The sequence below is a fragment of the Haliotis cracherodii genome, unplaced genomic scaffold (genome assembly GCF_022045235.1).
Source record: "Haliotis cracherodii isolate W230 unplaced genomic scaffold, xgHalCrac1.p SCAF_1, whole genome shotgun sequence".
Taxonomy (NCBI): domain Eukaryota; kingdom Metazoa; phylum Mollusca; class Gastropoda; order Lepetellida; family Haliotidae; genus Haliotis; species Haliotis cracherodii.
The window spans coordinates 36,701,727-36,724,795 of NW_027266264.1; the positions used below are offsets into that span (position 1 = coordinate 36,701,727).

Genomic DNA, 23,069 nt, shown 5'->3' on the forward strand with positions numbered 1-23,069 from the left:
AAATACACGCCTGCTTGTCTTAAGCGTCGACTGAATAAGGTTCATCCCTGTGGCATTGTGCCATGGCGGCGTTCTATCTTTGCTTATGCTGTGAACGCGCTCCGACGTTCATACAGTTTGGCCCTCACTCTATGAAGGTTCATAATCCAATGAACTCACACAAAGTGAAGGTCAATTCTTAAATAGAATATGACGAAGAAATCCATACATTTATACAAATTAGGATTTCTAAGAATACTTCAGTTTTACATCCGTTTTCATCCCTTAAAGAGAACATTTCATGTTTAATTTTTCCAAGTACATTTGGTGATCGCTATTTAGCCATTATTTGACTTATCAGCTGATAATTAAGGTGATATAAATGTTTGTTAGTTACCCAGGCAACTTTGTAACTGATCAGTAATTATATCATGAACAAAATTGTTACATTGTTATATGAGACGACATATGCACCAGGATGATGATGTCATTAAACGCCAAATTTATTATGTCATTTTTGGAATAAATAAATAAAACACAGCAAAGACCAAATGGACAGCCCAAGCAGTACAGAAAAGTGACACCATGTCCATTGAAACACCACGACTGATAGATTAACATTTAGTCTATGAAAACATTTCTTTAAAATATGTTTTTCAAAAGAACCTTTTCTCTTCTGCTGTTTTCATACTCAAGGAAACAAGACCTGGTTTAGATTGACTTCGACTTGTTTAGCATTTTGTAAAAAGAATGTACAATATATATGCTTCAAATATTCCACAGTCATGGCTCAGGACTACACGACTGAACCAGCAGCTAAATCAATGCCATACTGCCACGTATCGTGTTACGACACATGTGTGGTCAGCCGGCTCAGCCACAGGTCCATGCTTCAGGTTTCCACCGGTCATTCTGTAACTTTAATAACAGATGTAGCTGACCCGCACATGACTCTAGTCATGCTAGTCAGATAATAACTTGCCCAGCTGCTGTTCTCTAATTTGTATTGACTACACGGTGTTTAGGTAAGATAGATAGATATTTAATTTACTGGACTCCGTGAATATAGAACACTACATAAACGTCCAAGTAAAACCAATCTATGTTCCGCCTAAGTGCCTGAACTATAAAAGTGGGGGTTCTCGGAAGCCAAAACACTGTCTGTGTATCTGTGAAATCGCGTCACGGCTAGCCATAAAGCACAACGGAACAACGTCGTCGGATCACTGGAAGTAGAATCACAGCCGACTGGAGCCAGAAATATAAACGGCGCAAGTCGGCCTACCCCTCGTTCCAACGGCCAGGGCCGCTTAACACGGCCACACGTTTGTTTGTTGTTGTTTAACGCCGCACTCAGCAATATTCCAGCTATATGACGGTGGTTTGAAAATAATCGAGTCTGAACCAGACCATCCAGTGATTGCCATCATGAACATCGATCTAAGCAACTGAAATACAATGACATGCATCAACCAAGTGAGCGAGCCTGACCATCCGATCCCGTTAGTCGCCTCTTACGACAAGCACAGGTTGCTGAAGACCGGATCTTTACGACTGTATGGGTGACAAGCATGAGAGTAAGGCCTTATAAGCCAGGCTGTACCGAAGTCGCCATGAACGACTTGCCGTCAGCTACATCAAGGAGATGGACATATTTGGCGGTGACAACGTGGCAACAATGATGTGCGTGGAAATCCTCCACACCTGAAGAACAAACATGTGTCCAAAAATGAACGATAGGGATACGATAACATGCATCAACCATGTTAGCGAGCCTGACCACCCGATCCATTCAGTCGCCTCTTACGACAAGCATAGTCGCCTTTTACTAACCGACTTTGTGTCCGAGGCGAAACAACTGATTTAATCTAGAAGAACAGACAATTTAAGTTGTAAATTGACATTTAAACGACTTTATAGTTTGGGTCACCTCATGTTGATAAATTTGACAGTATTTACTTGGTTTTGAAAACTATTGTTTGACGCGATACACAGTGTATTCATTTGTTTACAAGTCACCAGCAACCGGCTTCATATCTGGTCCTATTATTGGGAAGCGAACACACACGTTGTGGCTGAAAAAGATGCTGTTTGTGGAAAGTTTCCGAAAAGCTCATTAATCACGCACACATTACGCCGAGAAAATAATATAATGCAGTGGTTTAAAGCACGACACGGAAATGAATCTAAGGCTTCGTCGAGCTGAAATAAATATTCTTACTTACAACCAAAGCGAACTGCCTAACCACATCACATGTATTCGCCAAGCATTAGCAAGACCAAATGCATGAGGGTGCAGAGTCTCCATGCACCGACACTTCCTGCACGTCCTCTTTATGTAATGCCCTCAGTTCAATGGCGAAGTCTCCCACGTACATGCAGGGTTGACCAGTCAGTTACAACAGGTGCTGGGCGTTCTGTAAGAGCTGACACAGATTGTGTTTCACGCGTGCTTAATTAATAAACCACATCACGCAAATGAAAAATAAAATTGTATAAAGATATAAAGTTTGGTCTCGGTCTGTTTGAAGTTTTCTTTTTTTAATGGATACAGTTTGTAGTTATATTAATATCAATATTTAGAGTGGTCCAGCCTATAATAGCCATTCAGCGAGGAAATTATTGCTTTATTATTAACATCGTTATTGCTAAAGACACTGGAAATGGTATGTACACATATTTCAGCTAGACATAATAACATTGAATATCCATGCATGAATTGTGTATCATCTGTGCTAGTGATTTTTTTGTTCCGATGTTGATAAAACTAATATAGTGAGTGAACGAGTTAAAGATTTTAAGGCACATGGGCAGTATTGACCATCGTGGGCGTTTCTTGATATTTTCAGGCAATTTTCCCCTACATCTACACTATGGTATTTGTAAATAATCGAGCTTGGACCTGACAATCCAGTGATTGATATCATGAGCATCGATCCACGCAATTGAGATACGATAACATGCATCATCAAACTCAGCGAGCCTGACAACCCGATACCGTTAGTCGCCTTCTACGGAAAATTCACGAATACACCAAAGAATACGAATGCCTTTCACTGTGCATACAGGAACGTGCGTGCGTGCGTGACTATAATCCCCGTTGACATGAATACCCTACTCGGATACAGTTTGTGGACATAAGTATTCGTCACTTAACAAATCGCTCAGCAAAATGTAGCCCTCGTTTTATCCCATTTATGCCGAGAGCCAGGCAGAGTTACAACATGTACCTCCTTATTTTAATTCTCATTTACATAAGGCCGCTTAAACATATATGCTCACATAATGGAATTTATTTTTTCTTTAAGACAATATGCAGTGGGAACATTTCAGTGTTGAATCTCATAACGATGTCTAAAAACGTATTTTTATCATGCTGACATTGTATTTAGTAACAGTAATTATGTTTCATCCAAGTTAGCGTGTTTCTCACCATTCATTACAATATCCCTCAACTGACGATATGAAATGACGGCACGCCCATGTCAGAAATGAAAAGGGACTTAACTCTGTCGTGGTTTTGTAAGTTTCTTTCCCGGGTTTCTCTTCGATACACCAATTGCTCCTGCAGATGGAGTGTTATGAGGGGAAATAAAAATAGTGCATGACCTAAAGTCAGGACACTTGAACACCCAAGTCAAACCATTTCAGATTACTTTAAAAAAATCACAACCCCACATCTTTTGACACCACTAATGTAAATATTTACATCTAAATAATATGTTACAGCACTGTTAGAGAACATGTTTCTGGAAACCAGAACATTGCCTGATAAAAGAATTACATCAGCTAATGGGTGGAAAAGTAAAAATATTTGTGGGCGGATTCATAGTTGATATGACCTCATTACAGGCTGATTACACTAGTCTTTAGGGTCAAATAGAATCACAACTGACAATTTCTTAAACTTTGCCGACTCCTGTTAACCAAAATGGTCTTGTGCAAAACCTCCTACGCAGAAATTCCATTTTTTTCTTATAGACTAGAAGCTTTTTTCCAACGGACATGAACAAGTCACACATTGTGTATAATCAATGTTGAGGATTCCTAACTGTGTCAAGTTTTTAAGACTTGAAATTACAATTTGATTTTTGTTCCATACTTTCCCATTAACCATTGTGGTGGTCCACATTCTCCAACAGTTTCAGCTGTTTCTGATAAGTTCCAAGTAAACAGAAATGCAAGGTGTCACGTTTCTTGGACCCTCACTCCTGGGTCGCTAAAATGACAACTATAAAAACATTTTAGATAGTTTTATTCTTCGAACTGTTTTCTGAATATGTTGCCACTGTGGGGTGTTCTGACAGGATATTACTTATCGAACACCTAATAGGTTTCGTACTTAAAGGAGGTTTTCTCGAATGAAGAGACGTTTTGGCGCGCAGTTCTCAATATAATTCTTGCAGATCAGCATAAACAAGTATTTGATTGGTTGAAACCTATTCACAAAATATGAATATTTGTCACATTGTGTTCACTCTTCCTTTTTGCCATCAAGAAACGGGCACCAAAAGTCTGAATGACACGGAATGTTCCGACAGGTTGTCAGTACTTCACATGAACTGGATGTTCATTCTCAAGTTGGCAGCTTTGATGACGTCACACCTTTCCCCATAATGCGACAGTTCAATATCAAATACGGCTGTTAGGGTACTCGTCGATAGTATAGTTAGTATACCGAGACCGAGTGTGACTATGTATCTTGCAGCTGCTATTGTTTTGCGTTATAAGTCCCTGTTGTTTCAACATGGGATACCATCATGGCGTCTCAATTGTGTCTGCCTGTTTGGTCACGACATTAAAATCAGCGTATCAGCCAGGACAGAATGGATCCACCATCTTCAAAATGAGCGTCACCTGAAGACTGATTGTAGCTGGTCTTAATTGACCAACATGAGAAGGATCTTTTCTTGGCCTTGCATCATGTAGGTGTACTTTATACACCTACATGAAGGGTAAGCCTGCTAGCTCTGCCAGGTCTACACAGATGTAAATATCCAGATTGGGATGTTTGCGATGGAACTCTTTGACTCACGACCTTTTTGTGGAGTAACAAGCTGTTGGACACATTTACAATTCTGTCCAAATTCAAGAGAAACACAAGAGGTAGTGTAGCACAATTTATTCCAGGTTTTTCATTTTTCTCTTAAAATGTGATGTTGAGTAAGCATCACTTTCTAGATTGCAAACATTTTGCAAGTGTTGTAACTGTCAGATGACATCAGAAAGCGGATTTGTTGAAGTTGGCCACATTTGCTAAAGTCCTCATTCCAGAGTTTGTGAACATTCATATATTTGGTCAGCACTTTTTTTCAACGTTGTTAGCAATAAAATTGCTTCATGTCCCAGTACCATTGATCAGAATTTAAATTACAAGTAAATACATGTGTGAAGGTTTGTTGAAGCAAAGGATAACGATAATTTACATCTTGTCCAGGTACTTGTCGAGTGGTGGTATCGTCTCACTGAGACCCTTGCGTTTCCTCGTCTCCAGTACAATGACACCTGGCTTGGAAGTGGGATCTAAAGGATCACCAGGCATTACCTGCCAGTGATCAAACACACACTGGGGGAAGGCCTGACCACCTGTTCCTGCACGTAGAGCTGATGTGAAACCTGAGGAGGAAGAAGACACAGAATGACTAATATGGACAGAGGCCGCCTGGTTAAAAATCGAAAAAGTAGTTAAATAAGATTTATCTTATCCTCTTGCAAATCATACCCCAAGTTTACTTTCATATACATTATGTTTAAAAAGAAATTTTCAGCATGGAGTTGTCAAGCTATTCCCAGTTATATGTATTTTGTCTGGTTCGCTAGTGATTTCTTCAGATTGTTAACCGTCTCTAATTTGTTTCTTGTTTAATGCCGCACACTCTGCAATATTCCAGCTATAAAACTGGCGTCTGTAAATAATCGGAGTCGGGACATAAGAGCATCGAACCACACAATCGAGACACGCATCATGCATCACCCAAGTCAGCGAGCCTGACCCCCTGATCATGTCTTGTCTCATATGACAAGTATAGTTGCCTTTTATAACAAGCATGGGTTGCTGAAGAACCTCTTCTAACCTGGATCTTCACAGGTAAAATGTCTCTAACATATTTGAAGGCTTATATAGTTTTGTATCTGGCATTGTTTTGTATTGAAATGCATACTGTAATCCGACAGTTGGCAACACTACAGATTTTCCATATAAGCATAATTCATATTCATGCAATATCTTCACATACTCCATTTCATATCCATACTGCATTCGTAGTTATGTTGGTGCTGGGGTCCCTGTGGCTTTCCCTTTTAGTATTTGAATCTAGAGACTGGCATCGAGGAAGAAATCAATTGTCTTCAGTTGGGGAAAGTGACTAACATGTACTAGCAAGTTCTTTTTTTTATACATGTTTGTTGTTCAACACCACACTCAGCAATATTCCACCTATATGAGAGCGGTCTGTAACTATTCGTGTCTGGACCAGACAAACCAGTGATTGACAACAAACAATTAGCCACTAGGCCAATGCATTATAACATCAACCTACCGAATGACTCGTTTACTGGAAGGTAAGCCTTCTGTTGGCTCATGCTGGTGCCAGTAACATCGTTGTCTTCAAACACATGGCCACGTCGTTTGTTCAACACACCAAAGATTCCAGAGGCAGCTATACGGGGACACTGTAACAAACCATGTGACTTTGAAAGGAGACGTATATCATGACAGAAGTATTTTTTACTACTTTTAAAACTTGACCAATTTAACTTTACCCCTAAAATGTAAACTTAAAAGCACTGCTAGCTCTTCAGTGAAGATTGACCATACCTGGATCTCCACAAGGTAGACTGGTTCAAGGAGCCTGGGTTCAGCTGTCAGTGCAGAGGCGTAGAACACTCTCCTGGCTGTTGGGATGATCTGACCACCTCCCCTGTGGATGGCATCAGCGTGGAGAGTCACGTCTTGGATGTTCATACGTACACCTCTCATATTCTCATCACATAAAACTCCCTGCAAGCAGAAATGTACAATGATAAAAGAAACTCCAAACAAAGACAGAAAAGTTTTGGTAATCGGAGATTGAAATGGTCTATCAATTTCAATGTTCCGACTTGTTTGTTGTTTAATGCCCCCTAAGCAATATTCCTGCTATATGACAGCGGTCTTCAAATAATCAAGTCTGGGCCAGACAATACCGTGATTGAGATTGTGATTATCGATCCACACATTATTGGGATCTGATGACATCCATCAACCAAGTCAACAAGCCTGACCATCAGTCGCCACTTAACGCAAGCATAGTTGACTTTTATAGGACATGTATAAGGCGCACAAACGCAAATCTACACTATCCAAACCTACACAATAATTAGCCATAAAATTAACTTTACAGGTAAAAATGAACACAAACTTAGAAGTTATTGCTGTGTTATCATGCATGTATGAAACAGCTTGTAACCTGAGGGACACCTGTCCCGAGGTGATAACCTCACACCTGCCCATACAATCATCACCTGAGCTGTGGGTGGTTTTTAAGTATTGCTGTTATTGTTCTTTATTGAAATATGTGTGGAAAGGGTAGTAATTAAGATACTGCATTATATTTGCTTATGGCATAGTCAAAAGATACAAAATGGGATGAGTCTTGGAAGGATGGGGTTTCTAAATAGAAAAGTATTTAAAAAAGTTGTTTTACAGCTGATTTCTTTAGACTCAGCTGACGAAGTATCTGAATCTGTGCTTTCAAACAAAGGTTTGACAACTAGTGCAACAAGGTTGATATCTACACCCTTCACATTGGGGGAACTGACATTCTTCTTCAAAATGTGACCTTCAGCCTTTCTGTGTGATACTATCAAAGGCTGCATTGATTAACCCTTTGACATGTGCGAGATAAAATGTTATGTAACGTCTTGCCACAAACCTTTTACAGTAAGCCCTGATTAGCTCACAATGTCTGACTGCCACACACAATACAACTTGACCATGTTGTGCCACCAGATCTGTCTTGTACTTTACTGATTTCTTATTCAGGCACATGTGTTGCTTTTAAGATATTTCAATGGCAACAGTCTGAAAAATACTTATTTTTTACAGGGCCAAAAGTATTTTTCTAGCATTTCTGACAGCATCTTAGCCGTTTTCTCCCAAATGGTTGATAATCCACAGCTACTGTGGAGGTCACACTAGGTAGGAGTAGTAAGCAGTAAGCCGTCAACCAGTTGACATCATTCATGACCGTTGTGTTGTGTATTAATGCAACACTGCGATCATGAGAATAGTCAAAATATAATTCAATTCAATGCTAAAATGGAGCAATTATAGGGTGTGTAAGAAACACTATTGCACTCATACTTGTCATGTACCATTGCTCATTAGGTACATTTAGAAACTAATCATGCAAAGATACATGGATGTGACCGATAGTAAACAGTAAGCCTGAATTCATAAAACTCACATCCTTGGTGGCCCACTGGAATCCTGCTACAACACTGTCCTTGATTTCATTCAAGTACTGAACAGCTTTGGTGCAGTCCACCAGCATGTTGGGGCCAGTTCCCTCAGGACCGAAACTCCAGATTTTCCTGGCTTCAGTCACATCAAATTCGTACTTATCTGCAAGCAAACGTGCCCTTTCTTTGAAGTCCTGTTTCGGTGAAACGGTACCCTGGAAAAGAAAACAAATAGGTTTACATCAGATGAAAGAATTCACTGAAAATTTCCTACAAGCATTAATTCATTAATACCAGATATCTTTCTTAATATTGACACATACAATTACAATTGATTATCTACAACATACTCAAAGAGTTTACTGCAAATTTATTTCACTTTTCATGAGCAGAAAATGGAGGAAATTTTTTTATGTACTGCTGTTACATAAAACAGAGCAAAACCGTACATCGTCAATGGCCTTTGGTAGACCATCTGTCATAGGTGCTGCTCTACAGTGAAGTCGATTGTGCTTGTTGGGAGACTTGGACAAGCAGGTAATAGCTGACTCTTCAGTAACCGTTTCTCTGTAGGAAACGACTGGGTCACTCTTCTTGATAGGGATACAGGCATGGTCTTCCTCCAGATCCTTCAAGCAAATCTCCAGATGCAGCTCTCCAGCTCCAGCAATAATGTGCTCCCCAGATTCCTCAATTTGACACTGGAAACAACAACATTAATTAAGTGTGATTCTACCATGAATTTGGAATTTACTTGATTCTGATTGGTCAATCAGAGGCTATTAAATCACATTAAACCCCCTCTGATTGAAACAGCTGGTTTGACGGCCGCATCATCGCGGAAGCTTATATTCATAGAATAGAACTATTTTCAGTCATTGTCGGTAGGCATATTTAAATAATTATATCTACAATTACAGGTTACAAAATGCACAGATGCGGTTACTACAATATTCAAAGGATGTGTGGCAATACATTTCGTGCAGAAAAACACGACAGAAATCAACAAAGGGAATGTATTTACATTTTGGAGACAACAGAGCTTGGAATTTTGGCGATATATACGACTGACGTCATATCTTTTGCGTCACAATGAGCGATATGACGTCATAATGGTGACACACGATGTAGAGCGAATGCCTTGCAAAGCTTGCTTTGTTTTCTCTAGGGATGCCCACCTCATGTTAGCTTACCAAGTTGCCGTGCTTATATGCTTTCAATGCCTGTCATATGTTCTAGTGAAGTATTACAGTATAAACAAACCGCTGAGTATATACACCACCATATTTTGTTTGGTGATTCCATAATTCAGATTGATAACCCACTCAAAACACTGAACTCAACCCATACCGCTTCACTCAGTATATTTGCTAACACCAAAGAGTTCACGTTTTATTTAGTCATGGTAGAATGGAGATAAACATACTGTGTTTTCAATGTAGAGCTAGGTTACCTGTAGATTTAACCACGCTAAATTTAACATTTGAAACCCCACGCTGCGCATTTGGTTCCTACATTGAAAACACAGTATGTTTATCTCCTAGATACTACTCAGTGCCACATAGTCAGACTTGATGATATTGAGGTGCCCCTGGAAGAACCAGGTTAGAATAGGTCTTCAAACCATGCTTGTTGTCAGAGGCAACTAATGGGATCAGGTGGCCAGGCTCGCTTGTCATGGTTGATGCATGTCATCATATCCCAATTCCGTGAATCGACGCTGATGACAGTCACTGGATTGTCTGATGATCCAATCTCAAAAGCTGTAGGTTATGTTGACAAAAACTCAAGTCACTCAGCGTGACCACCTAAGCCATTTCATGGCCTCGTGAAACAAGCACAGTTTGTTCAGTACCAAGTCTAAAGCAGAATCCCATCAAGGTTGGACTTCATGACCACAAATATTGTAATGAGAGCTAGATGTAATATTTCTGCTTGCAGGCAAAAGTAGATAATTAGGTAACACTGTTACAGAAAAGGATACTTTTAATGTGTACATACCTGCACCATGGGGTCAGACTTGGCTAGACGTTTGAGACCTTCTACCAGTTTGGGCAGATCACCAGGGTTCTTGCACTCAACAGCTACTCTCACAACGGGACTTACAGAGAACTTCATCACCTGAATAACACAATCTTGCAAGTTAACTTGAAGCGGTCAACTTAAATGACAAAATTTCAAACACACAATGCAACTAATTTTCTATACACACACATACACGTTTTAAAGTCTGGACAAGTTAACACACCTTCAAGTTGTGGGCATTCTCGAAGGTTGTGATTGTTCCTGTCTTGACCAGGTACTGGTCAACTCCAACCAGACCACAGATGTTGCCACTGGGTACATCCTCAATGGCCTCGGTGTATCTCCCCATCATCAGGATGGTCCTATGTAAAACAAGGCATTTAAGGTCAGCCACCAACATCACAGCAAATAGCACTGTGGCACTATCTTCCATTTGTAAATGCATGTGTGTATTCAATATTGGAAGAAAAACAACTTCACTGTCTACCAAATAAACCCAAAACACTATCATAAGAGTATCAGTGACTTAGCAGGAGAGAAATGACATAAGGACATTTCAAAACTATCAACCTCTGACCGGACATTCTTCCACATCACTAAAAATTGGATCTTTAGGGCATTTTGGGAGGACAATAAGTCAATGCCCTAGAAAATCACTCAATCTGAAAGTGACACACAGTTACTGATGATAAGGTCCTCTTAAATTACTTTTTTTTCATCTTCATGGAATATTAATTCATTATGCAATAGCTGCCATTAGGAGAAGAATAAGGTGTCATCATTCCAAGACGTCTCACCTCTGAATGTTCTTGATATACAGATCAACCTTGCTTCCAGGATTATAGTTGGGTCCCATGATGCGCACCTTCTGTCCAGTGCCAACAGTGCCAGAGAAGACACGTCCAAAGGCATAGAAACGACCCTTGTCAGAGGTGGGTACCATCTTAGACACATACATCATCAAGTGGCCTTTGGGGTCACACTTCTTGATGCCTGAATAAAAGCAAATAACCTTTTCAAAATTTGCCGCAATTATATAATCTTATTAAAATTAAATACTGTATACTTCTACATTACTCCTTAATGTATTCACTCCTTACCTTACGACAACAAAAAGACAGCTGATGGCGATGGTCTTGGGTGAAGAAATAAAATTTCATATTCCACTCCTGCTTTTCGTACGGACCATCTCCCCTGTCATGTGACCTTGATGACAAGTCACCTTCCCCATATCGCTGCCTGTTGCCCAAGCTTAAAAAACACTTTTGAAGTTTGAGGCCAAAGTGGGAAGGCAAGTCTGTGACGGTGGTCCTCAAATGTAGTCATGCAGGATCAGTACACAAATGTAAAAAAATATTTAGATTTACTTATCCTGCATTACTCCTTAATGCATCTGTATCAGACCGTTTGGAGGCAAGAAACTTTCATAAAGTGCAAAACTTAATTTACACTCCAAACCAACAACACGTTTGTCAATAATCCGTGAGACGGAAAAAGCTCAGATAAACTAGGCTCGTTCAATCTTCTTACAGAAGGAATGTAGGAAATATAGGGTAGATCCCTATACATATTTAGTAAAGAAATAATAACTAAACAACTAATTCTTTACCTACTATGTCATCGAACCAAAGCCTGGTAGAAAAGCTTGTCTTAATTTATCCACTGGGCGAGCCAACGACTTGCATTGAAGTGGACTGGCTCTGAAAAGGGCGAGTTTATCATTTGTGTCGTGGGTTACCGTATTTCTTTTAGTATAGTGCGCTCTTTTTTTTTTTAAAATACAGCTGTGTTTAAGGGGGTGCGCATTATACACGCAATGAGTTTTGATGTTTTTTTACTCCAACAGAAAGACATTACCGTGAGCATGTAACACCCGAAATACCATGTAAACAATTTCGGCGAAATCGTTTGTAAAGTGATCGGAAGATGGCACAACTAAGTTATTAACAGCAACCACACCTTGAAACGACCTTTAGCTGACAGAGAATGGATACATGTATCATAAATGCCAAACTTTGACTTGTGAAAAGTCACATTTGTTTTAGCTTGATGATTCTATGTTAACACAGTTCTCACGATCATGTGCGCGGAAGCCTAGACGGTGACTGGTCAAACTGGTTCCATGTGAAAAAGAATAACCGGCAATAGCGATCAGCTATCGCTTAGGGTTATAATCATTTTTAATATATTTAGTAAAAACTGCAACTAAAGTAACAAGATCTTGGAATATATTATTCCTGATAAAAAAATAGTTTGATACAATTTTTGACGATCCTTGCATTAAACCCCTCTAAAGTTATATCATTGGGTGTGTCTTGACTGAATAGATTCCAAGAAAACGTGTGTACAGCTGATTGCTGTTTCTGTCTTAGTTTACGGGAAAATACACAAGGTAATCTTAATCCCTGGGTGTAAAACAATACCTAGCAGAACAAAAAATTCAATTTAAGCGGTAAATCAACATGTCCGGTGATTTTTTTTTATCTCTAATTTCAAATTTGTACTGACCAGGTTTCTCATCACCTGTTCGTTTACAGGAATATCCTTTTCATTTTTTCCAAAATACTGAATCTGCTAGAAGAGAGTGCACATTATACTTGAGTGTGCACTATACTCAAGAAAATACAGTAGTTACCTGCTGGGCTACTACCAAAGCGCCAAAACTTTGCAAGCCTTCGACGTCCTCAAGAGCAACATCACGAAGATAATGACTAGCGAAAACTGTGTCGAACATCCAAAAACATCCTTCCATGACTGTTTTAATAGAATAGTTACCATGTAACGCCCTGATCTCGTGAGGATTATTCGCTCTTGGAAGATCAAGTTTGGCGATCTCATAAGCCAGAAGGATTACTGCTCGTAACCATAGAAATATGGTGTTGCGTCTTTGGTCTTAGATGTAGGCGATACCGGTATAAATAACCGCTGCCTAGTTTTGGAATGGCAGATGAAAACTCAAAGTGCTCGCACCGGGCACAAGAGAAGTTCACCATCTTCGAGTCCCATAATCTTCGATATAGGTGGGATGGTGAAGGAACGATCGGTTTGGCATGGTAATTGATTTTTTGCTATAAAATCCCAGCACAAACCAAGATGTACCGTTTTCCTAGAGAGGTCATAAAATGAGGATGCATAGAGAAGCTCGAAGGGGGGTCCTCGCAAACCTTGAAGTGCCACGTTCAAGTCCAAAGCAGAGGGACGGAACTTGGCCTTCTGATCCTCAAGCCTATATGGGCGAAGTAGGGGCGGCAGTTCCGGGACCTTGGTCATTTTGCGATTTTCAAGAACAGCCAACAATACGTAGCAATGGTGCAACCTTTAAAGAGTTTCTTGGTACGCAAATGTAGGAGGTATTCAGCAAGGAATTGTGGTGACGTCGTCGTAAGGTCTTGGTTTTTTGCCTTGCAAAAAGTCTCAAATGATCCCCACTTGTCATCGTATAATCCTCTTGTAGAGAGACGATGAGCTATAACTATAGCTGCCTGTGCCGAATGGCCCTTACCGGCTTTAAGACGAACCAAGCGTGCAGACGAAACCTGTCTGGCATTGGGTGAGGCAATTTGCTGTGAGGGTGGATGAGTAGGTTGGACCACTGTGGCAGGGGTAGTGGATTGTCTTCTGCTTGACTCCTGAGCTTGACGAACCACACTCTCGCCGGCCAGCAGGGCGCAACCAAAGTCAGAGCAAGATTCCTAGTCTCCTTGATCTTTTGTATCACCTGTCTGGACGTGATTATGCATCAGCCATTATGTTCAGATTCTATCCACATAGAATTGTGGTTCCAGACGATCCACTAGACGGAAGAACCTGAATGTCTGTGCATTGTTCCCTGATTGTCTTAGGATGTTGTGAGTTGGGAGGACTGTAGCTGATTCTGCCAATGAGAGATGGCCAGAATTAACGCTTCCAACTCCAGATTGTTTATGTGCCATTTTCAATGAGCGCCGGACAGTAGTCCTGAAGCTGTTTGGCCTTGCAGATGGGCACCCCACCCATGAAGGGAGGCATCTACGAACAGGTGTAGTTTTGGGGTTAACCCAGATAAAGAGGCTCCTAAGACATTGGACTCTACCGTCCACCAATGTGAAGTAAGGCCTAGTTGGACCGGTAGAGTGATGGCCTTGAGTGGATCCTGGCACCTGATGCAAGGGTTTAGGATTGTTGAACTGAGCGCAGTTGTAATCGGCCTCTGCTGGTTCAGTCCTGTGCTGAAGCTAATAACCCTAGCAACACTTGCCATTGGTGAAGTGTGCATGGTTGGTGTAGTGTAGAGGCGTAAAATCTTTAGCCATCTGTCCCTCGGTACTGATAGGACATCCAGGTCTTTCTGGAACAGGCCTCCTATGAACTGGAGTGGAGAAGATAGAGTTAACTCGCCTCGTTGATTATCCATCCCGGTGGACACAGCAGCCGTCAGGTAAATTCCTGATGGTGTACTAAAGTCGGTATGTGTTGACACAGGAGACAGTCGTCTATGTATGACTCGAACCAAATGTTTTTCAGGTATAGAAACGCAGTTATTGGTTCATTATTCGTGTAAACAGACACAGGGCCACTGAAATGGCAAATGGGAGAACTGCCCATTGTGAGTGAACTGGAACCTGTGGTTGGAGGGATGGATAGGTATATGCAGGTAGGCATCCTGCAAGTCGAGCATGGATGATGCTGGTTCTGAGCAATCTTAAAGTGAGACGCTTCAGGTAACGTTTGTTGAACACGGGAGAGATTGTGGATCCTCCTTGGTTAATTTTGGGTGTGTACAATCTCTACAGCTCTTTTCACCAACAATATGTCCATGTTGGATCTAAAAGGCAGATGTTGCTTTCTTGGATACTTCCAAAGAGGAGGAGCTGTTGTCAATGGTGCGATTACCACTACACCTAGATGGAAACCGTGACATAGTATGTTGAGTATGTAATCGTCCTTGAGAATGAATCTGTTTTAGAAGAACTCAGTCTCCCGCCTACGTGGGTATCGACAATTGGGACGAATGGGAGTTCCCAGACGTGACTGTCCAATGCTTCAGTGTTTACCAGTCTCATGTCTTCCCCTGCCTTGGTATTTACAGCGACAGGTAGTGATGTGAGGAAGGTGACTTGTCATCAAGGTCACATGACAAAAGCGATGGTCCGTACACAAAAAGGAGTGGAATGTGAAACAACTTTTTTTTCACCCAAAACCATCGCTGTACGCCGTCTTTTTGTTGTCATAAGGTAAGCAGTGAACGCATTAAGGAGTAATGCAGGATAAGTAAAATATTAGCCAAATAAGAAATAATTAGCTTCACTTTCTTTCATTTGGTTCAGGAAATCAAAAGTCAAGGGATATGGTAGAATAGCACCACTTACATTACTTAACAGTTGTCTTTGGGTAAAAGAAATTTCTGTTAACATTATGGTTTATCTGAACAAACATTTCCTCAATAACAGCCTTCCATAGGTGGCATCAGGTGAACATTTTGATCAGCCAATCAGAGTCGAGGCTTATAAACTCGCTACAAGTGAAGCATACAGACAGGCATACAAGACCTCTATTTCAAAAACAAATATCAGAAAGTGCCAAATGGCAGCTGTGCTATAATATTGTGGATATTTTATACATCCTGTCATTTCTGAGCACCACACCTGCCACGCACAGAAGTGTGTACTATATTTGTGCTCTGCAGCAGTTTTATTTTGCTAAGATTGAAATTTGCAAATTGAGCTGAGAAAGCCTACATCAGATTAGTTCAAGAACCCAAGCAGCCTTCGTTAGATGGGTTACTTCTTATGGTGCAACCTATGGAGGTGTCCTTGGTTCTTCATGCAGTGAAGTATTGTGCAGAGTAAAAGATCTGATTTGAACTAAACTGCCGTTTAATGCCAGTTTAGTGGCCTTTCAGACATTGAAATGAGATGGTATTCTATGCATGTTTGTTGTTTAACACAGCAGACATCAATATTCCAGCAAAATGATGGCGGTCTGTAAATAATCAAGTCTCGGCCAGACAATCCAGATATCATGAGCATACGCAAATGGGCTACGATAACAAGCATCAACCCAGTCAGTGAGTCTGACCACCCAATCCCACCGCACAAGCATGGTAGCCTTTTACAGGAAGCATAGGTTGCTGAAGACCAATTCTAACCCGAATCTTCACGGGCAGTTCTATGAGTGTGTAGTCGTTTACCTGTAGCAGCTTCATCATCAAGGGGGCCTTCATACAGCAGCTCCATTCTGTAAGCCTGGGCCGTCACTGGAGAGGGCAGGTTGAACACAATCATCTGCAACATGGCGTCACCAGCAGGGAGCCACTTCCTCATGAAGGTCTGGAACAATGGAATTACAACAAGCGTATAGTAGACGAAGTCATCTATATCCCCCGCCATTTTAACACGTTATGGTCCCAAACCAGGTAACTGACCCACGATTTCTCTTAGGTCATGTCAAAATAGCTGTAATGGAAATTCTAAAATAAACATTTATAAAACTCCTTAATAGCAAAAGGCACCAGTTCAGTATGTGCCTAGTAGACATGCAAAGTTTTGTAAGAAAGTATTTAATGGTTTTTGAGTTACGCTCTGGAAACAAACAGCACCCTTATAAAACCTAAGTCCAACTTGTTGCAATGAAACCGTAAAAATAAAAATTTATAAAATTCCTAAATAGCAAAAGGCACCAGTTCAGTATGTGCCTAGTAGACATGCAAATTTTTTTAAGAAAGTATTTAATGGTTTTTGAGTTACGCTCTGGAAACAAACAGCACCCTTATAAAACCTAAGTCCAACTTGTTGCAATGAAAACGTAAAAATAAAAATTTATAAAATTCCTAAATAGCAAAAGGCACCAGTTCAGTATGTGCCTAGTAGACATGCAAAGTTTTGTAAGAAAGTATTTAATGGTTTTTGAGTTACGCTCTGGAAACAAACAGCACCCTTATAAAACCTAAGTCCAACTTGTTGCAATGAAACCGTAAAAATAAAAATTTATAAAATTCCTAAATAGCAAAAGGCACCAGTTCAGTATGTGCCTAGTAGACATGCAAAGTTTTGTAAGAAAGTATTTAATGGTTTGGGGTTTTTTTGAGTTACACTCCGGAAACGAACAGCACCCTTACGAACAGCGCCCTTATAGAACCTAAGTCAAACTTGTTGCCATGGAAACGTAAAAAATAAAAATTTATAAAATTCCTAAATAGCAAAAGGCACCAGTTCAGCATGAGTCTGATAGATATGCCAAGTTTCGTAGAGAAATATTTAATGGTTTCTGAGTTATGCTCCGGAAACGATTTTGGGACGCACACACACACACGCACAGAACCCATTTCTATATCCCCCGCCAACTTCGTTGGGGCGGGGGATAATTATCATCACTTGGCAAACATCTTGATCAGGGATTTAGGATCACACTAGCCCCTAGCCACTCAATTCCTCTCGTGTTAAACGTTTCCTAAAGGCCAGTAGATTTGGGGGCATTCTGATATCACTCTTCAGGTTAATTTCTATCAGTTGGTACAACTGGCAATCAATGAAAATCAGACCAAGAATTCTTGACATAAATAAGTCTCAGTCGTACGACTTAGTCAACAGGAGTTAAGAATGGATGGAAGACCTGTGCCAGGTACAATGCAATACAAACAAAATTCTGACAATATGTTGAAAAGACATGTGGCAAAAGATTGTTTTCTCACCTTGAGGAGTGGTTTTCCCTCATGTTCTCTCTCTTCAGCAGTTAATGTCACCTTCAGCTTGTCAACCAACTCTAAAGCTTTAGCCTTTGGTTCGTTCATGCATGTTTTGAACACCTGAATATACAAGAAAACATGTTAATTTAGCTTTAATTTTGCATTCATATCTTCAATAGATCATGATTTTACTGATGACCCCTATCACAGCAAAGAAGAAGTTTTGGGGTAGAACTTTCTGTTATTAACATCAAGAAGAATATATTCCTCCCACGACTGACGTTTGTGCTCATAGTCTCAATAGTGTTTCGGACAGATTGCCTTTGTTGATTAATAGTGCAGAAAGGCTCTGCTGCATCTTCCTCTCACCTTGTAGATAGGGTCCAAGATGTATTGGGTAAAGCCTCTCTTGGCATCAGCTGGCATGCTTTGCTCTGTCTTCTTGTACCACTTCTTTTCCTTCTTGCTGTAGAACTGGTCACCCCAGAGTCTCTTCATAATCTGCTTCTCCTCGATCTTGAACATGCTCACATACATGCGGGCAAAGTCTTTCAGGGTGAAAGCCCAGCCGTGAAGACCGGCTCCAAACCCTACTGTTCCTTTGTTGGGACTGATCTGCAAAATAGTTTTTGATACTATTAATTCTGCCGATATTAATTTACAGCTTACGTTCATTTGCATAAACGGTGCTTATGTTAACATGACATGACAAACTGCTGCGAGTCAGTATATCATGAGCATCCCACTGGCGAGTTGTAATGTAAGAAATATTTGTTACAATTTGTCAAAAGTGTTCATGACGCATTAATTTATGCTTACCTGGAGGTCATTGTCAAAGTTGTCTGGGTCGTTTGGGTCTTCTTCTCCAGCATAGGTGGCAATGATGACGTTTATGTCCTCAATGATCTTCTGGAAGGTCTGGTACATGTCTTCTGTCTCCAGCTGGAGTGTCAGCAGGGCCAGATCCATCTTGTTCATCATCAGAACAGGCCGGATACGTTCAGTGATGGCCTGACGCAGAACAGTCTCAGTCTGCACACACACACCTGCAGAAAATAAAACCATGCTAATAATCATGAGCTGACAGTATTGCACACACTAGGCATACTTAGGAACAAGAAGGTTAGAAACTTCTAAAACAACAAATAGTAAGCAGGGCTCACTAATACTCCTGACTTCAACATATTTTTAAGTTCAAAACATGAAAAAGCAATATTTTCACAGAAGACAAACCACATATCAAAATCAAACTTTGCACTGCACCTCTCCAATTGGTAAAGATACTGTAACCCAAATTGGTAAAGAAAACATGAAGTAGTTTTTTAGGTCATAGGTCGCACAAATGTTGACGAAAGAAAATGTTTTAAGTTCAAAACATGAAAAAAATCCTTTTTTCAGAAAATACATGTATCAAAATAAAACTTCACTGCACCTCTTCCATTAGCATGGAAACTGTTCCCTAAATTTGAAAAGAATCCATGGACTAGTTTTGTAGTCATAGGTTGTACAAATGTGTCAGTAAAAATAGTTGAAGTAAAAAAAATGAAATATAGTTGTATTATTTTCAGAAATCAAAATATTGAAAACAAACCTTGCACTGCACCTCTCCTATAGGTATAAAAAGTGTTCACCAAGTTTGAAAAGAATGAAAAGAAGATGTTCAAAAGAATGTCCTTGGAAGGACGGAGGGACTTCCTTGGTTTAATTACATACCCCGCCCCTTTTAGGTCAAGGTTATAAAAAAATGCCTTCTCTTCCAACAAAACTTTTAGGGAAGAGATTGGAAGTTATTCATATATGAAATGAAAAGAAAGATTCTTTCGCATTACATAGCTTTCCATTGGTGTGACTACTGGGGACCATGGCCACTCATGCAACAATGACAGGGATACTGGAGACTTATTTGCTCCACAATACCAAATAGGTTAAACCCTGACAGTCATCATGGTCATACAGATGATCAGAATAAAACAAATGGATACAAGTGTTGATGTCAAATTCACTGACCTGAAACACAGTCTACAACCACTAGTGCACCGTCAGTAACTCGGAGGGCAGCTGTGACCTCAGACGAGAAATCCACGTGGCCAGGGGAGTCGATCAAGTTGATCAAGAAAGCATTGCTGTCCTTCTCCCACTGCTTGTCAGGCTTCTTGATGTAGCATGTGTCCTTGTCGGCAACCTCGTAGTACAGGGAGATGGCACTGAATGGGTAACATTCATACTTTATCCCAATGTCATCACAAAAAAAGGCCCAAAAAAATGTTGTATAATATATTTTGGTATATGAAATACCATTTTCACATCTTCACACTTATTTGAAATGTCCTATGTAACAACTCAAATTCCAAAAATTTATGCACATTGTGCTAAGGTTCAAAACTTAAGCAACTGTGAAATTTGCCAACTTACGTGGACTTGATGGTGATGCATCTTTCTTGTTCGTCCTTCCTGGTATCGGTGAACCTGGTCTCACCAGCCCTGGAACTGGCAATGATACCAGCTTTGCTGACCAGAGAGTCTGTCAGCGTAGACTTGCCATGATCGACGTGGGCAATCACAGACATGTTACGGATGTTTTTCTTTTTGTCCATGATGTCACGGATCTGGTCTATAGTGAAGTTCACCTAAAAAAGATATGAAGATACAGAGTATCAAACAGCTGTTTAACTGTAGGTATATTACCACATATATTTGACCTGAATCTGACCTGACATGTAGGACAAGAACTGAAAATTATGGGACACACCTGCACAAAAATATTTGAGCAAACTGATATCAACATATTAAAAGCCACTGTCTTTCAGATGCATGTTTGGAATATAGAAGCATGACACATAGGTGAATTCCGATTGGTTTAAATCAAGGGACATAATCCGATGAACCTTTTTTAGGATATAAATTTTACCAACAGCAAACAAAAGATGCACAGCAGGGATTTATCTGACCCTTTCCTAAGGTTGATATTTGGCCACAACTCCAAATTTGTCAGTACAAATTCCCAGTTTGAGATGAAAATTTCCCTACTCGTTTTGTAAGTCATTACTAATGTTATGGCTTTGTAGAGGTGACAAGCTTGACAAGACCAACAAAGAGGATTTAAGATTTTTTAATGCTCAGTTTTACAAAATTGCATTGAACTTTTTGAATGCCAGGTCAATATCGATTTTGAAAAGAGTTTTTTTCCCCAAATGCTGCCATGGGTAGTAAGAGAATGAGAGTGCTAGATAAGTCCTTGGACCAACAGCATGGCTAATTCACTTGATTTGATAATTTCAAAATAAATACCAGTGGTAATAACAGGGTTACCCAGATTTTTGGCTTAAGTAATTTAATCGAAGGACACCTTAAATGTAACTTTAAAACCGGGTTAATGACAAAAGCAGTTTGATCTCATGCTTTGGTTTGAACAGTGATTCTAGGTAATTGGCAGTGACTACATTTCAAGATAGTGCTTGCATTCAACTGTTTCTAAACCTCCAACAAATAAATTGATAAATTAGAATGTCAACATGGTGTGGGTTCTTTTTACACTGTAAGCTTCTAAAACATTCTTTGCTGTAACAATTTCCAGTTTTAGGACTACTATTATATAGTATTAATAAATTGACCAAACCAGTTGCAGTCAGCTGACATTGATGTTTCACTAAAATTATTGAATTGGTTGTGTGTTTTTAAACACATTCAAACTGTTTATTACGATTCACGTGGAAAATTTGTATTAATCATCAATAGAGCAACTTTAACAAGTGTCATTGACCTATTGGCACTTTTGAAGCAATAATTATTAATTTTAAGAGCCACAAAACTTAAGTCTCGTATTGTGAATGTTTCTTTGTACATCTTCCAAACATAGAAATACTGCGATATATAACTTTTTAACATATATGTATGTAAATGAGTAACTACGCAGATATACCTATAACGCCAAAACAGGATAACAGTATGACTGGGGCAGACATTACGCAGTCCTGTGATCTGACTATGTGTCACTTATGATAATATATCCTTCCAAAGCTCTGATAATTACAAATAATTAACAGATCGCTCTCCGTATGTTAGTTGTCACTGCCAACATATCTTTCAGAGTACGATCACATCTAAATCGAATGGACTGATCATGTCCGTATGTTGTGTAAGAATATGGCCATGTTGACAACACAAGAAAATATGGACAGACATATCTAACAAAATACACATTTTAGTACATCTAAACTCAGCAAATAGATTGATCAATGCATAAACTTTCATTATATTGCTAAAATATAAAAGGATGAAGCATACCATCTTGGATCGAGTTTCGATTAGACAACCCCGCTTTCTGACAAGTTGTCTTTTCGGTGAACCCGAATGGAAAAGGCTGAATCTTGCTCACGTGACGTCACTTGTGAAATTTCCGGTGCCACGTTTTAGGAGGAACAGCAGAATAAGATATATGAGGAAACACGAGAACTTCAGTTTTTTTTATTATTAGATTCTGTATATTTTGTGGCATTAAAAGATAGTCTGCATTCGAAGAAAAAATACGAAACTTTAACGAGAAGATTCACAATGTACTTTATTGATGCGTCATGGAGTCGTGATATTAGTAACAGCCAATGAAGTCAAATTCCTTGCACGCGAACGTGACGGTGTCAGTTGTGAATGTGTCTAAGAAAATCAAAACGAAAGTTTAGGCAAGTTTAAGCATTTAGTAATCACATGTACGTATTACTCCACGGTACTATTGTAAGCAGTGATTATATTTTGTATTAATTTGGAACATCCCGAACATTAACTATAGGCTGGGAAGTGATCACAATATCACCTCAATAAAGACCATTCGTTTATCATACGCCCCCTTTAGAGTCAAAAAGACAATATGACCACACTAATATTTTTGGAACATATAATGAATTGTTTATCATGACAAAAAGATTAATTATTTGCATGGTTTCTTGTTGAAACTTGAATTATCATA

General features: G+C 39.7%; 1 protein-coding gene across 1 annotated transcript; it reads right to left on the reverse strand.

Moving 5' to 3' along the window:
* Nucleotides 1-5,086: 5,086 nt before the first annotated feature.
* On the reverse strand, nucleotides 5,087-22,501 carry LOC139477176 (eukaryotic translation elongation factor 2-like). The gene is made up of 15 exons (XM_071259729.1): nucleotides 22,394-22,501; nucleotides 20,522-20,736; nucleotides 20,117-20,313; nucleotides 18,929-19,155; nucleotides 18,479-18,724; nucleotides 18,116-18,229; nucleotides 16,616-16,754; nucleotides 11,244-11,439; nucleotides 10,670-10,808; nucleotides 10,423-10,542; nucleotides 8,871-9,122; nucleotides 8,427-8,636; nucleotides 6,797-6,979; nucleotides 6,519-6,651; nucleotides 5,087-5,595 (listed from the first exon to the last, which is right to left on the reverse strand). Exons 1-15 carry the CDS (start codon nucleotides 22,394-22,396, stop codon nucleotides 5,402-5,404), a joined length of 2,568 nt encoding a protein of 855 aa, XP_071115830.1. The 5' UTR covers nucleotides 22,397-22,501; the 3' UTR covers nucleotides 5,087-5,401.
* Between the last annotated feature and the right edge of the window lie 568 nt (nucleotides 22,502-23,069).